General features: G+C 41.4%; 1 protein-coding gene across 3 annotated transcripts; it reads left to right on the top strand.

The window, feature by feature from the left end:
- Positions 1-19: 19 nt before the first annotated feature.
- On the top strand, positions 20-13,277 carry PBLD (phenazine biosynthesis like protein domain containing). 3 transcript variants are annotated; one of them, XM_081863004.1, is made up of 9 exons: positions 20-202; positions 6,951-7,050; positions 7,899-7,997; positions 8,082-8,191; positions 8,277-8,306; positions 9,558-9,646; positions 10,104-10,282; positions 11,792-11,854; positions 12,875-13,277. In XM_081863004.1, exons 2-9 carry the CDS (start codon positions 6,990-6,992, stop codon positions 12,985-12,987), a joined length of 744 nt encoding a protein of 247 aa, XP_081719130.1. In that variant the 5' UTR covers positions 20-202; positions 6,951-6,989; the 3' UTR covers positions 12,988-13,277. The 3 variants fall into 3 exon arrangements, with proteins under 3 accessions (XP_081719130.1, XP_081719131.1, XP_081719129.1); XM_081863005.1 differs by lacking the exon at positions 20-202 and adding an exon at positions 828-946; XM_081863003.1 differs by lacking the exon at positions 20-202 and adding an exon at positions 3,039-3,253.
- The last annotated feature ends 24 nt before the right edge of the window (positions 13,278-13,301 follow it).

The following is a 13,301-nucleotide window of genomic DNA, read 5'->3' as shown; positions in this document are numbered from 1 at the left end:
CAGTTTAGCGCTGCGTAATCCCACTCGTTGATGCTTTCGTCCTTGATAAGCAGGTGTTTTCAAGGTACCTGTTGCTAATGCTGTGCCAGTAAGGCCAGTGAGTTCAAAATAATGGGACCATAATTTAACGACACTACCCATGGAAAAAAGGACATATGGCATCCCTACCAGCCAGCTACTAAGTCACAACTCACCACAATAGGTCAGAAACTGTCTTATGTGTAAACACAAGTCTTTGTAATACAAAAGGAGCACGTTTAGTTTCAGTTGACAGAATACTGGAGAGTCTGTTAAGGAGCTTAAATAGCAACAAGGAGAAAATAAATAGTGACGCTGTTTGCAATTGTGTCACATTGAGTGTAAGAAGCGTTGCCAGGGTCTTGAATATTCCTTCAATGGATTATTCAGTGAAATCCTATTATTGGCATCTGTCTGTCTCAAGAGGCAATGGAAGAAGTGTACCATATGAGAGCAGCAGGGAGGAGGATATTTCAAAGAGAGTTGAGACACAGCCTTGTTTCACGCCTCTCTTTCTAGGAAAGGTGTCCAAGGATGAACCATCATACTGAACAGTGCTGCATATGTTCTTCTGAAAAGACGCAATCATCTTGTAGAGCTTAGGCATCAAGTCTATCATGGCAGTGTACAAGGGGCATGTTTGCTCCCAGCATTTCTCCCACAACTGGTGCAGTGAGAGAATCGTGTTGATCTCTGAGCTCTAAAGCCACATGGTGGCTCGGGATATCGTATCATTCTGCATTGGGGAGGAACAGTCCTGTTCAAACTGACATTTATTTTGGGAATATGGGAAGGTGCTGAGGAGCACCAGTGATTCACCTAGTTCAGTACTGTCTACACACTGACAATGACTCTCCAGGGATTCATACAGAGATCTGTACCTGGTCCTGCAAGGGTTTGACCTGGGGATCTTTTGCATTCAAAGCAAGTAAGTGCTCTACTACTTCATATCTGAAGTTTCCTCCCTTTATGGTCTTGATTTATGGCTACTACTAAAATGAGGCTGCATTTTAAGCTGTATTTTAATTAACTGTCCCGCCTCCTATTATGTTTTATTGTAATTTATATTTGGTGTTAGCCACCCTGAGCCTGGCCCTGGGCAGGGAGGGCGGGATATTAATAAATTATTATTAATATTATTATTCATTTACATTTGAAAAGTAAATTCCCCACTAGTCCTGGAATTGCAGTGCTCAGAGCATGGGGCGGCAAACTAAGGCCTTTGGGCCGGATCAGGCCCAATTGCCTTCTGGATCAGGGCCGCAGACGATCCAGAAATCGCTGTGTGGATCGCCAGCGCGTGCGTTCTTTCCCTTTCCCTCTCCCTCACACAGTAGTGGCGGCGCCTCCTCCCTCCTGGTTTCTCCCTGCTCTGCCTAGAGAAGGAAGGGGGCTGGGCTTTGTTGGTGCCAGCAGCAGCAGCGCTCGAACGGCTGCCATTTTAAGCAGCCTCTCTCTGGAGCCCTTTTGCGCAGCGCTCATCGTCCCTCCGCTGCTGCCAGCCCCTGCCGCTCGCAAGACACAGGTAAGCAGCTCGTGGTGCTCTTGCATCATTCCCCTCCCCCAAATATAGTCAGGCCTCCCACAAGGTCTAAAGGACAGTGGACCGGTCCCCTGCTGAAAAAGTTTGCTGACCCCTGGCTCAGAGGAACGACACACTGCCCCCATCTTTCAGCCAGAGAACAAAGAGCCAATGGAAGGTTATACCTCCTGCCTCCTAGGAAGAATATCATGCAAAAGGGAAAAATAATCCTCACAGTTCCCAATCTGGTGTATCATAAGCCCTATTGATTTTAAAGTGATTAATGGGCAATGAGTATGCATGCTGATTCCAAAGAACAATCTTAAACTCATAACTTTTATTGCATCACAGAATAATTGCCCCTTAATGTTTAAAACATGATATACTGCTTGCCTAGGTAAACAACTGTTTCCAGAAAGGTATCTGTAATCATCTGTTGCAGCAAAAACAACAAATTATTGTTACACCTTAAAGACAATTTCTTACTCTTCAAGGTGAGGACTCATTTTAAAAAAAATAATTATTGTCCCCAAGCCCTATGGACACACAGGAATCAGCACCGCTGAACACACTATAAGACTTTTTTCTGAGTAAATGTGTAGAATTTCACGTCTATTGTGTTTCTTTCTACAGAGATAAACAGAAATAATTCTCCAAATTCAGTTAATAAAAATTAACTCCACACATAAATTAGCTTTTCTTGATGCTTAACCTTTAAAGAGGCCACCTTATCCTTTATATATCCATACAGTATATCCAACAGGTCACTGCAATGTTTCTTCCTAAAGTCCAGTAACGTAGCTAGCCTGCGGCAGGGGGGCGGTCTGCACTGGGGGGGGGTAGGGCACCATGGGAGTCTGTGCTGTGCATCAGGGGTTGGGATTCTGGGCAGCAGAGGAGTTTGAGGGTGGAACCGTGGTTGCTGGGCATCTTGGATGCTGCAAGGGGGCGGAGCCACTTCCCATCCCTAAAATCCACAACTTCCTAAAAAAGCTCAGTAAGCTGCTGGTGGTTGCTACACTGCTGATAAAGTCCCCAAAATATCAGAAACTGGCTCCACAGTAACTCAGAACAAGGCTTTCTGTGTTGCTGCTCCATTCTGTGGAACAGCAACCCTGTTGAAATATACCAGGCATGCACTATCTGTACTTTCTAAAACAATGGTGGAAGACGTTTCTGTGTGAACAAGGTTTTCCAGCAGCTCAAAAATCCTTTGCCACAGATGTTCATTTTGTATTGTTTTTAAACCTACAGTATATTCAGTTATTTTTTATATAGTTTTAAAAACCATTTCAGCTGTTTTTATGATATATCTGTAAATCACATTGACACACATGTAAAAGGGAATTTATCATTTCAGCAACAGTCATTAAAATAATGTTGGAATTTCTTATAAATATAGGGAAAATGTTAAAAATGTGATTGCTGGGCTGGGACATGTAAGGAAGAAAAAAAGGAAAATAAGTGTTGGCAAAGCTACCAGTTTTTTGTACTCACTTGGTGTAACATTACACTTGTAATATTTCACTTGGTATAATATTAACTCAGCCATTTATGCAACAGCTGAGAAGATGAGTCAGCAGTTTGCAAAACGCCATTTTTAAAAGCAGCCAAGAATAAGGGAAGAAAATGCAGATTTCTATTTTCACAGTTGATGCCTTTACAGATCAGCCGTTTTCTGGAAATCCTGCAGCTGTTTGTCTTCTTGAAGATGTAAGTTTTTGAAACTTGTCTTTACCAGAATGCTGATGTTTGTTAGGGAAAGCCTGTGGCTCAGTGGCAGAGCATCAGAATTGCATGCAGAAGTTCCTAGGCTCAGTCCCCAACATCTCCAGGTAGTATTGCTGGGAGAGATGTTGCCTGAAACCCTGGAGAGCTGTAGACATAATGAGCTAGATAAACCAATGGCCTGACTCAGTGTAGGGCAGCTCCCTACATTACAAAACTTTGCTGTGTGTGACTGATGCCAGTTATGTTAATTTTTAGTGATGCTTTTCTTGACTAAGGATTGGTTTGTTGTGGGTACAGAAAATTCCTGTGCTGTTTATCTGGCCCAGTGTTTTTCAAAAATTCCTGCCCTCAGGAAACTTTTCACAGTAATGTCAAGACTTTCCAGGAAGCATTTCTGCAGTTAATGTTTCCCTCACTGAAAAATCCCTGCTAAGTTTTCCAGAGTTTTTTAGAACACAGATTGAATTCCAAATTAGCCTATTTCATAAGCACTGGCAGTCATATTTATGAAACAGTTGTGCACAATGCTTAGATTTAATCTGATTTAGTCGTATTGATTTAAACAAAGCCAACCCATCGTATTTTGTCACCCAAGTATGGTTGAAAAATGTCAATTGCTACTTTTTAAGGTCTTCCAGCCCCTTCAGCGGCATAGCATCTTTTTATGATCTGTGATCGTGACTACAGTGGTACCTCTGGTTACAAACTTAATTCGTTCCAGAGGTCCATTCTTAACCTGAAACCGTTCTTAACCTGAGGTACCACTTTTGCTAATGGGGTCTCCCACTGCCACCACGCCGCCGACACACAATTTCTGTTCTCATCCTGAGGTAAAGTCCTTAACCCGAGGCACTACTTCCGGGTTAGCGGAGTCTGTAACCCGAGTGTTTGTGACCCAAGGTACCACTGTACTGCTGTGCCACAATCAAGAAGTAGAAAATAACCTTAGATCAGGCAGTGATCAGGCCACTCCTATGGAAACTGGACCTGGACCCTGAAGATACTAACATTCTAGCCTTCTTGGACAAATATTTGAATGTTTCTAGGCACTTGTGGATGATAGTGGCATTTGAAGAACTAGATCCCCTCATTCAGAAAAGCTCCTCCATAAGAGAAGGCAGTGGATTGACTCCAAAAAACACATGAAGGTCATCAACTTGGTGCCTACAGGTGCCATGGCACCCTCAGGTTGACAGTCTTAGATAATGTACTGGATGGACCAATAGTCTGACTTTTTTCCATGTTTGTTCCTAACGAGTTCTTTTCCTGTTTGTGCATGTGTTGCCCACTGGATTTTATTTGTGCCTTTTGCCCCTCTCTGTGCCTTGCACCCTTATCTGCCTTTCTTTGTGCTCTTTGTCACCCTGTAATCTCAGCACTTTCTCATACGTCTGTAACCTTTGTCAATGAATTCCTCTTGTGCCTGTCTGAATCCATTGCTCAGCAGCTTTTTTGGCTGGTGTTTAAGAATGTTTGGCCACACAGCTACACTGGCTGTGCTCAGGAGTGCTGTGCCAAGGATTCAGTAGCTCAATTGGCATGCCATCTCTGTCTCTGGATGCCCATTTGCAAATATGTACTTGTACAGTGGTACCTCAGGTTACATATGCTTCAGGTTACATACGCTTCAAGTTACAGACTCCGCTAACCCAGAAATAGTGCTTCGGGTTAAGAACTTTGCTTCAGGATAAGAACAGAAATTGTGCTCCGGCGGTGCGGCAGCAGCAGGAAGCCCCATTAACTAAAGTGGTGCTTCAGGTAAAGAACAGTTTCAGGTTAAGTACAGACTTCCGGAATGAATTAAGTACTTAACCTGAGGTACCACTGTATCTTGAATCATTAAATCTTGGACCATGTATTGCAGAGCTTTCCAAACTTTTCATGTTGGTGACACACTTTTTAGACATGCATTATTTCACGACACAATAATTCAGTTTTACTAGCCAACCAGAGATTAACCACTTTTCAGCCCCGAAAGGAGCGTGGGGAGCGTTCATGTGACACATCTACACACTGCAGCTGACACACTAACATGTCTGACGCAGTTTGGAAAGCTCTGATGTATTGTATATATGTGACTTGACCTTTAGACTGTGGTTTGGCAAATTTTCTAGAGTTATGTACCCTCTGCATATAGTTTTTTATTGTTTCTCCATGCCATGCCATACAGCCTGCTTCCTCAACCTCGGCCCTCCAGATGTTTTGACACTACAATTCCCATCATCCCTGAGCACTGCTCCTACTAGCGAGGGATCATGGGAGTTGTAGGCCAAAAACATCTGGAGGGCTGAGGTTGAGGAAGCCTGCCATACAGGAAGGATTGTTCCAAAGCTGTTGGGGGGGCAGGGTAGCCCAGATTTCCTCATCCTCCCATCTTTTATTGATTTGTCTTTTGGGGGGGAGTGGGGGTACAGAGACATTTTCATCTCAACATCACATTTTCCTGATTGTTCCCAAGCTGTTGAGGTTTTCTTGGTGGGGAGAGGGAAGGAGCCCAGTGCAGAAGGATCATAATTATTTTCTTTTCCTGGATTGTTCCCAAGTTGCTTGAGGCTGGGGGAGTGCAGAGTCATTATCATAACCTTTATTATCATCATTATTATCATGTTTCCCCTGATTTTTCCCAAATGTTATGGGGGAGGCATTTCAATGGCATCATTAGTAGTACAGTAGTACCTTGGAAGTTGAACGGAATCCATTCTGGAAGTCTGTTCAACTTCCAAAACTTTCGAAAACCAAGGCGTGATTTCCAATTGGCTGCAGGAAGCTCCTTCAGCCAATCAGAAGCTGCAGAAGCCCCATCTGACGTACATTCATAAACTGGAACACTCACTTCCAGGTTTGCGGTGTTCAGGAGCCAAAACGTTGGACTCCCAAGGCGTTTGGGATCCAAAGTACGACTGTATCATCACCGTTTTTTCTTACCTAGCCTGCTGCCGGGATTGTTCCCAAGTTGTTGGGGGTGAGCACAGCACAAAGGCAGAAACATTAGTAATATCATCTCATACACCCTAATTTGGGCATGGTCATGTTTATTTAGTTGAATGAACAGGTCCCCCATAAAGGACTGTGCACAGGGCCCCACAAACCCCTGGGTCAGTTAGGTCAAAATAAGAAAACACAGGATTGCTATATTTCAAAACTACCACAAGATGGTGCTAGTTAGTTGTCTGAGTTTGTGGGTTTCTGTTTTGTTTTGCTTTGCTGGGTCATTCCATATCAAGTGATCCAACTTTTTCACCTCATGTCATCCAGTTTTCTTAATATTTTGTACACTTGCTGAATGATCAAAACTAAGTTTATCCAGTTTGTGAAGAACTTAAACTTAGTTTTGATCATTCAACTTAGTTTTGATCATTCAACAAGTGTTTTTACCATACATCCAGATTTTCCCAGCAATTCCCGCCCTGCTATGTCAAGGGAATTCCAGACGTATTGTTTGGTATCTCATAGGGAACTGCCTCCTAATGGCAGAGGTGATGTTTGGGGTGGCTTGCAGGTTATTTTTTTAGTTCTTCATTCCTACTGCTTCTGCATCTCTGTTGAATAAGAAACAGTACCATGAACCTATTTAAGCTTCATGTGTAATGCTAGGCTCTTTGTTTATCAGGTCTTTTATTTTGCTGTAAAATAAATAATACCAATTCACGGGCAATTATTTGATTTTTTTTTTAAATAGGAACTGGAAGAAGGTTGGCACCAAAAAATCGCAACAGAAATGAACCTCTCAGAAACGGCATTCATCAGAAAACTGCATCCTACTGATGACTTTGCAAGAAGTAAGACTACATTAAAATAAGCGGTAATTTTTCAGTTGACTTCAGCAGAAGGTATCCCCTGCTTAAAAATATTAAGGAAGGTTGATACTTTAGTTAGTAGACTATAATGTAAGTTGAGGCAATAAATACTTGGTGTATAAACATACCACAGACCTAATCTGGTTTAACAGTTAACCTTTTTTCCCAAGGAACCCTGGGAATTCTACAATTTCTAATGTGGCAGAGTGGACTGTATTGCTTAAGACTAAAGCAGAGAGATACCACTGAATGCTCCTTTGTATAAAATCTCCCTGCAAGCAGAAAAGTAGCAGAAGGGGTGACACAGATTAGAATTTTTATTCCTAATCTGCTAGCTTTCTTACAGAGAATTAAAACAACAACTCAGAGATGCATTAAGAATGGCATCTGTCACATGCAACCTGGAATGGTTTTACCAACTCTTGCCACCTCGGGAATGCGCCATCTCATTTTGTAGCACAGGCAGTCCAGGGCGTAGTTCCATCTTATTTTCTTCATCTTGGAGGAATTTTCATCTGTGGAACATTTTTATCACCAAATAGCTGACACACACAATAGCCTATAGGGAGGCTACTGATTCATCTTCTGAAATACCTACCACACCCATACTTCCATTTTTAAAAATTAATATCGGTCATTGGCATGTTACAAATAGATGGGTGTTTTCTTTCTGTTTTATCAAAGAAAACCACAGGTGTTATGTGGAAAGGGATTCACGTGCAGTAACACTATAAAAGGGCAAGTAAATGGCTGAAAATCTGGTGTGATACAGCCGTAAAGCTACAGGAAGAGTTTACTGTAAACCTGACTCTTGAATTTTCTTTTCCTAGGTTCCCATTTTGGATTAAGGTGGTTTACACCAGCTAAGGAGGTCCCACTCTGTGGCCACGCTACCCTTGCCTCAGCAGCTGTCTTATTCCACAACAAGAGTAATTAACATTTAAGCTATAAGTTATTTGCAAATATACCTTTCAGCCTATATTACAGTTATATGTTTCTAATTTTAAAAACAGAAAATGTGAATTCAACCCTCACTTTTGTAACTCTGAGTGGAGAATTAAATGCCAGACAAGCAGGCGATCGTATTATCCTGGACTTACCTCTCTACCCTACTTATCCACAGGTTAGATAAACTTAAATTGCCAGCATTTTTCCAAAAGATTAGTTAAGAGCAATCATTATATACATATTTATTTCTTTTCATCCAGGATTTCCAGGAAGTGGAAAAGTTAGTGAAGGTAATTCGTGTAATCCTTATATTATTTATTGTGATTTTATTAAATGTATAGTGAATAACAGAGAGTATTCCAACAATTCAGCAACATCGTCCTTATTACTGCGCTGTACACTTTTGCAGAGTGAGGCATGTCTAACCCTGCAAAGGACTGCCGGTAAACCTCTATGTCAGTGGTTCCCAATTACTACAGATCTCCTGTTTTTCCAAAGCCAACCCATCAACCCCCTACTTTTAAAAATTTTGATGTATCTGTGGTAGCTTTTGTTACGTGAATGGTGCCATGGACACCCTGGGTGGGTTACATAGACCCCCCCAGGCTCTACGGGCCACCAAATGTCTCTTTCCCCATGCCATATTGGCCTGCATGTAGCAAGCATCCTCTGTACCTCAAATTATGCAGATGCAATTTGAATATTTACGAAACATTTGATAAATCATCGATGCTAGCTCTGTGATAAAAGATTTTATTATTCCAGGTAGTGCCACTATATTAGGTTAGTTACTGTGTCCTTATTGCAAAATTGTTCCGTTAATAAAGTAGGGAAAGTCTGTGGTTTGTGGTGAACAGAACTGGTCTCAAATCTACATTTGGACATTAGGTACACTTTGGGCCTGACCCCAACTTTCAGTCTAGCCTACTGTGCAAGGCTGTTGTGAGGATAAAATGGGATAATCATGCACACTAGGGGTTACATTAGAGAGTATGGGTGCTTCTTGGTTTTTGACAGATCCAATTAAAGGAGTAGAGACTGAGCTGCATTAATAGTGTCAAGGTACTGTGGGAGGAGATGAAAAGTGAATGTATCTCTCCTTTGGGCTTTGAAGATCTCAGCCAAATTATCTCTGAGCTCTTGGGCATCAGTCCATGTGTTTAAGAGTGGCTTCTCCAAATGTTCTAAACAAACTAGGAGGAATCTGAGTGAGCAGACAGAAAACACATGTAGACTGCATGTTCTCTTTCTGTGTTTATTTGCACCATATGAAGCTTGAGCCCTGTACGTCATCCTGATCCAAAGATGAGTAAGCTCTCTCTGCATCTGGAGCACACACACAACTTATTCCAGAGGGAGAGGGGTTTAAATTTGGGTTCTCAAAGTGTTAAGAAGAGGAAGTCATCTGTCTGTTCTCCCACACGTGTGCCTAAAATGTGTGCATCCTTTGATTTGACTGAGAATGTAATGCATCCTTAATGATTGTAATTTAGGAGATGCTCTAGTTCTTTGGGGTTCATCCTGTAATATTTTATTACCAGGCAGCTGTAGGCGATATGAATGTTCAAGATGTTCGCTATTCTCCTGACACAAAGAAGCTCCTTGTCTGCCTCAGTGATGCTTATGGAAGGTATATGTGTTTTTCTACAAATTTCATTAGGTATTAGCAAGGCTGGGGAATATTTGGCACGCCAGATGGTTGCTGGATTGCAGCTCCCCTCATTGTTGACCATTGGCTGTGCTGGCTTGGGCTGATGGAAGTTGGACTCCAACAATGTCTAGGGGGCCATAGGCTCGCCATCTTTGTTATATGTAAATTAATGTGAACCCCACCTCCCCTCCTTTGATGCCTTATTCTGTTTGACTGGCACTGCAAAACCCCTGGCGGGCACCAAGTTGGTGAAGGCTGTTGTAGACATTATACCAGTACTGGGCACTTGCTCTTACTGTCACTATCCTTACTTTAGATACCCAGAACTGCAGTATGTTTCAGCTCATAATTGTTCTCACTGGGATGTTTTAGCTTTAAATTTGCATACATAGGAAAAATATATTTAAATATTTAACATTTCATGCTTAACCTCAAGGTCTGATTTGGAGAAAATACAAGTGAATGGCCAAGAACTTTTGGTGGCTGAGAAGACTGGGAAAGTCCAAGGATTAATAGTCACACTTAAAGGAGATTTCCACGGAAAACATGAAAGCTATGACTTTTTCTCTCGATACTTTGCTCCGTGGGTTGGAGTTTTAGAAGATCCTGTCACAGGTGTGTTTGTGTGTTTAAGCAGGGCTTTGCTCTCATTTTTATTAAACATAGGGGAATAATTCCTGTTGGAAGCTTTAGGTAAAAGTAAAGGGACCCCTGACCATTAGGTCCAGTCATGGCCGACTGGGATTGCGGCGCTCATCTCACTTTATTGGCTGAGGGAGCCGGCGTACAGCTTCCGGGTCATGTGGCCAGCACGACTAAGCTACTTTTGGCGAACCAGAGCAGCGCACGGAAACACCATTTACCTTCCCGCCAGAGTGGTACCTATTTATCTACTTGCACTTGACGTGCTTTCAAACTGCTAGGTTGGCAGGAGCAGGGACCGAGCAACGGGAGCTCATCCCGTCGTGGGGATTCAAACCGCTGACCTTCTGATCAGCAAGCCCTAGGCTCTGTGGTTTAACCCACAGCGACACCCGTGTCCCTTCACCACCCGAGTCCCTTGTTGGAAGCTTTACTATGTACAAAATTCAGATGAACTGCTGGGCTACTCTGCTGTAACAAAAAACAAAAAAAGCCAATGATACCTTTAACAAATGAGCAAAATGAGCTTTTACTCTCATCAGATACATCTGTTGAGGCAGGTTTTTGCCTATGAATGCCCATGGCACTATACATGGCCAAGCATTATTTGTTATATGTAACTATATTGGATTAACATGATAGCTTAAAAAAAAAAATGTGTATATAGATGTGCCTATTTGGTGTTTAAAACCCTTAAGAGATTCTTGAAATAGAAAAGTAAATGAATCAACAATAAAATGGATGCTAGATGCTATATTGTTCAGGAGGACCACATGCACATGAGTGAGTTTTAGTTTTGGTATAATTTGAAAGGTTGACCTAGAACCAGTGAAGGACAAATAAAAATAAAATATACCACAATCAATATTTATAATGGCTTTTAACACACACTCAAAAGCTTGGTGTTTATGAGTTCTTGTTTAAAAAACCAATTTGATAAAATATGGTCATCTGTCAAGTCTTCCCACTCTACCATGTTGAAGAAACAGAGTCCTGGAAGGTCGTATTTGTATACAGCCTTATACCCTTGGATCTCAGGACGGTTCAAAAAATAAAATCACATATAAAAATCACAATGTAAAAAACAGAAAATGCATAATAAAAACAAAAAAGCAATGACAACCCAATAATCCCCCTTTCCACAATACATTTTAAAAGGGCATCAGATGTCAATCAGCCAAAGGCCTGGTTAAAGATAAACCTGCCTTCTTTCTTCAATTCTGGATGCTTCAGCCCTCATGACTGCAAGGCATGGAGGAGAATTCTAATGTGTGGAGATGTTCTGCACATCCCAAAGGTCTTTGCAGAATACTGCCCTTCCCCATGTGACAGCCAGTTTGCAAATGAGGATAATAATTCAGCCTTACCCTACTGTGGCATTATAAGGATTATTTTTTTAAAATGCATGTGGTGTGCTTTGAACCCTAAAAATGTTACACTTTTTGGGGTTATTATTATTACATCTTTTCATTTTCTTTCCAGGATCTGCTCATACTGTCTTAAGTAGTTACTGGTCACAACAACTGGGGAAAAAGGAAATGTGTGGTAAGAATCTCTCTTCAATTATAAGAATAAGCCTTAGGGCTCAATAATTTAATAAATGTAATCTGTTGAAAATAAAATCCACAGAAACTTTAATTACACATTAATTTTTCCTCCTGTTTAGCCAGAGGGTCTGAAGGCAAGCAAGGGTTCAGGAATGTATATGGGCACAGTGCTGTGCAAGGATCTCAGGTGTATTAGTTTTTCCACCCTTGCCAAAATTGATAAAAGAAGAAGAAATTTAAACCAAGCTGTTCTTTCCAGTTTGCATGCAGCAGGCTAAAATTACTGTGGCTTTCCTTCTAAAAATAAGAACCATAGGCAAGTGAAGATGATATTGGTCACTTAAAATCAATGGCAATATGTCTTTCAAGCCTGGATCTAAAGAAATACTTGTACAGTATTATTTTTAAGCTTTTTGGCTCTAGATGAGTTAACGTATGGGATTTGCTGTCTCCATATCTACTTGAAACTGTAGATCAGTTCACACATTACTCTGGTGTGGGGTAATTTTGTGCTCACTCAGGAGCAGGGCCATGCGTTTAGCCCCATCCCCTGCATCCATCCCCCAGACATGTGTTCCATGTGGTTGTCTGTAAAGGAATTCTTATATGTAAGACCTTACATGGGAGCAGGAGAGTTCCTTCACAGAGCTGTAAGTTCTGAAGAGACACTTTTCTTCCTAACTCAAAAACATGCCTTCTTTGAAGGCTCTTCTCTGGCCCCCAAAGGTGGAGGGAGCATGAGGAGAGACTGTGCAGCATGTAACATGCACATAGGCAGCAGAGTTTTGTGGGGGCAGGTGGAGTTTGCATTCTCCCTATTTGCTGTCTAGGGTGAGGGCTTCACCATAGCCTGTCAATGGATTGGCTCTGCTGAGTTCAGTAGTTCCATAGAGCTTTCCCCTTTCTTTAACCCATCTGCTGCTCATTAGTGACAACCAAGCACTGCAGCATGCATCGTTCATGGGAAACACAGATAATAGGAAATATAAATACAAGCCTCCCCCCTCTCTTTGTTTAGCATTTCAGTGTTCTGCTCGTGGAGGAAAGTTGAAGATTCTGCTTCGGCCTGATGGAAGAGTAGACGTCAGTGGCCAAACAGTCATTGTGTTGAAGGGTTTTTTGACCATTTAAGAAAATACGCTGAAAAAAGGAGAGAGAAAATAAAATGAAATAAAGCTCTTCGTCATTACAAATTTCCATTTCTTCTTATCGTTGCTGATACAGATGAATATTTTACAGAGAAAACGACTACTTAAATCAAAAGGCAAAATGGACATAATTCAGAAGACAGGCAATTTAACTGAAGTTTGATTTTATAGTTTTATCTGATTTTTATTTGTTGCATTGCATATTTGTAAACTGCCCTGAGACTATTGTGGTATATAATTTTTAAAAAATTAAAATAAAATAAAATGTTTGTATATTTTTATTTCCATTACTATCCT

This window comes from Podarcis erhardii (assembly GCF_964252035.2).
Source record: "Podarcis erhardii genome assembly, chromosome: 5".
NCBI lineage: Eukaryota > Metazoa > Chordata > Lepidosauria > Squamata > Lacertidae > Podarcis > Podarcis erhardii.
The sequence above is the reverse complement of the archived record's forward strand: the minus strand, read 5'-3'. Positions and strand labels throughout refer to the sequence as shown.

Bases quoted from the DNA above. Each gene is read 5' to 3' on its own strand.
- PBLD (XM_081863003.1), top strand. From the start codon at position 3,170: ATGCAGATTTCTATTTTCACAGTTGATGCCTTTACAGATCAGCCGTTT. The intron at 7,051-7,898 runs GTAAGACTACAT...TTCTTTTCCTAG, and splicing joins TACTGATGACTTTGCAAGAA to GTTCCCATTTTGGATTAAGG. The intron at 9,647-10,103 runs GTATATGTGTTT...CTTAACCTCAAG, and splicing joins CTCAGTGATGCTTATGGAAG to GTCTGATTTGGAGAAAATAC.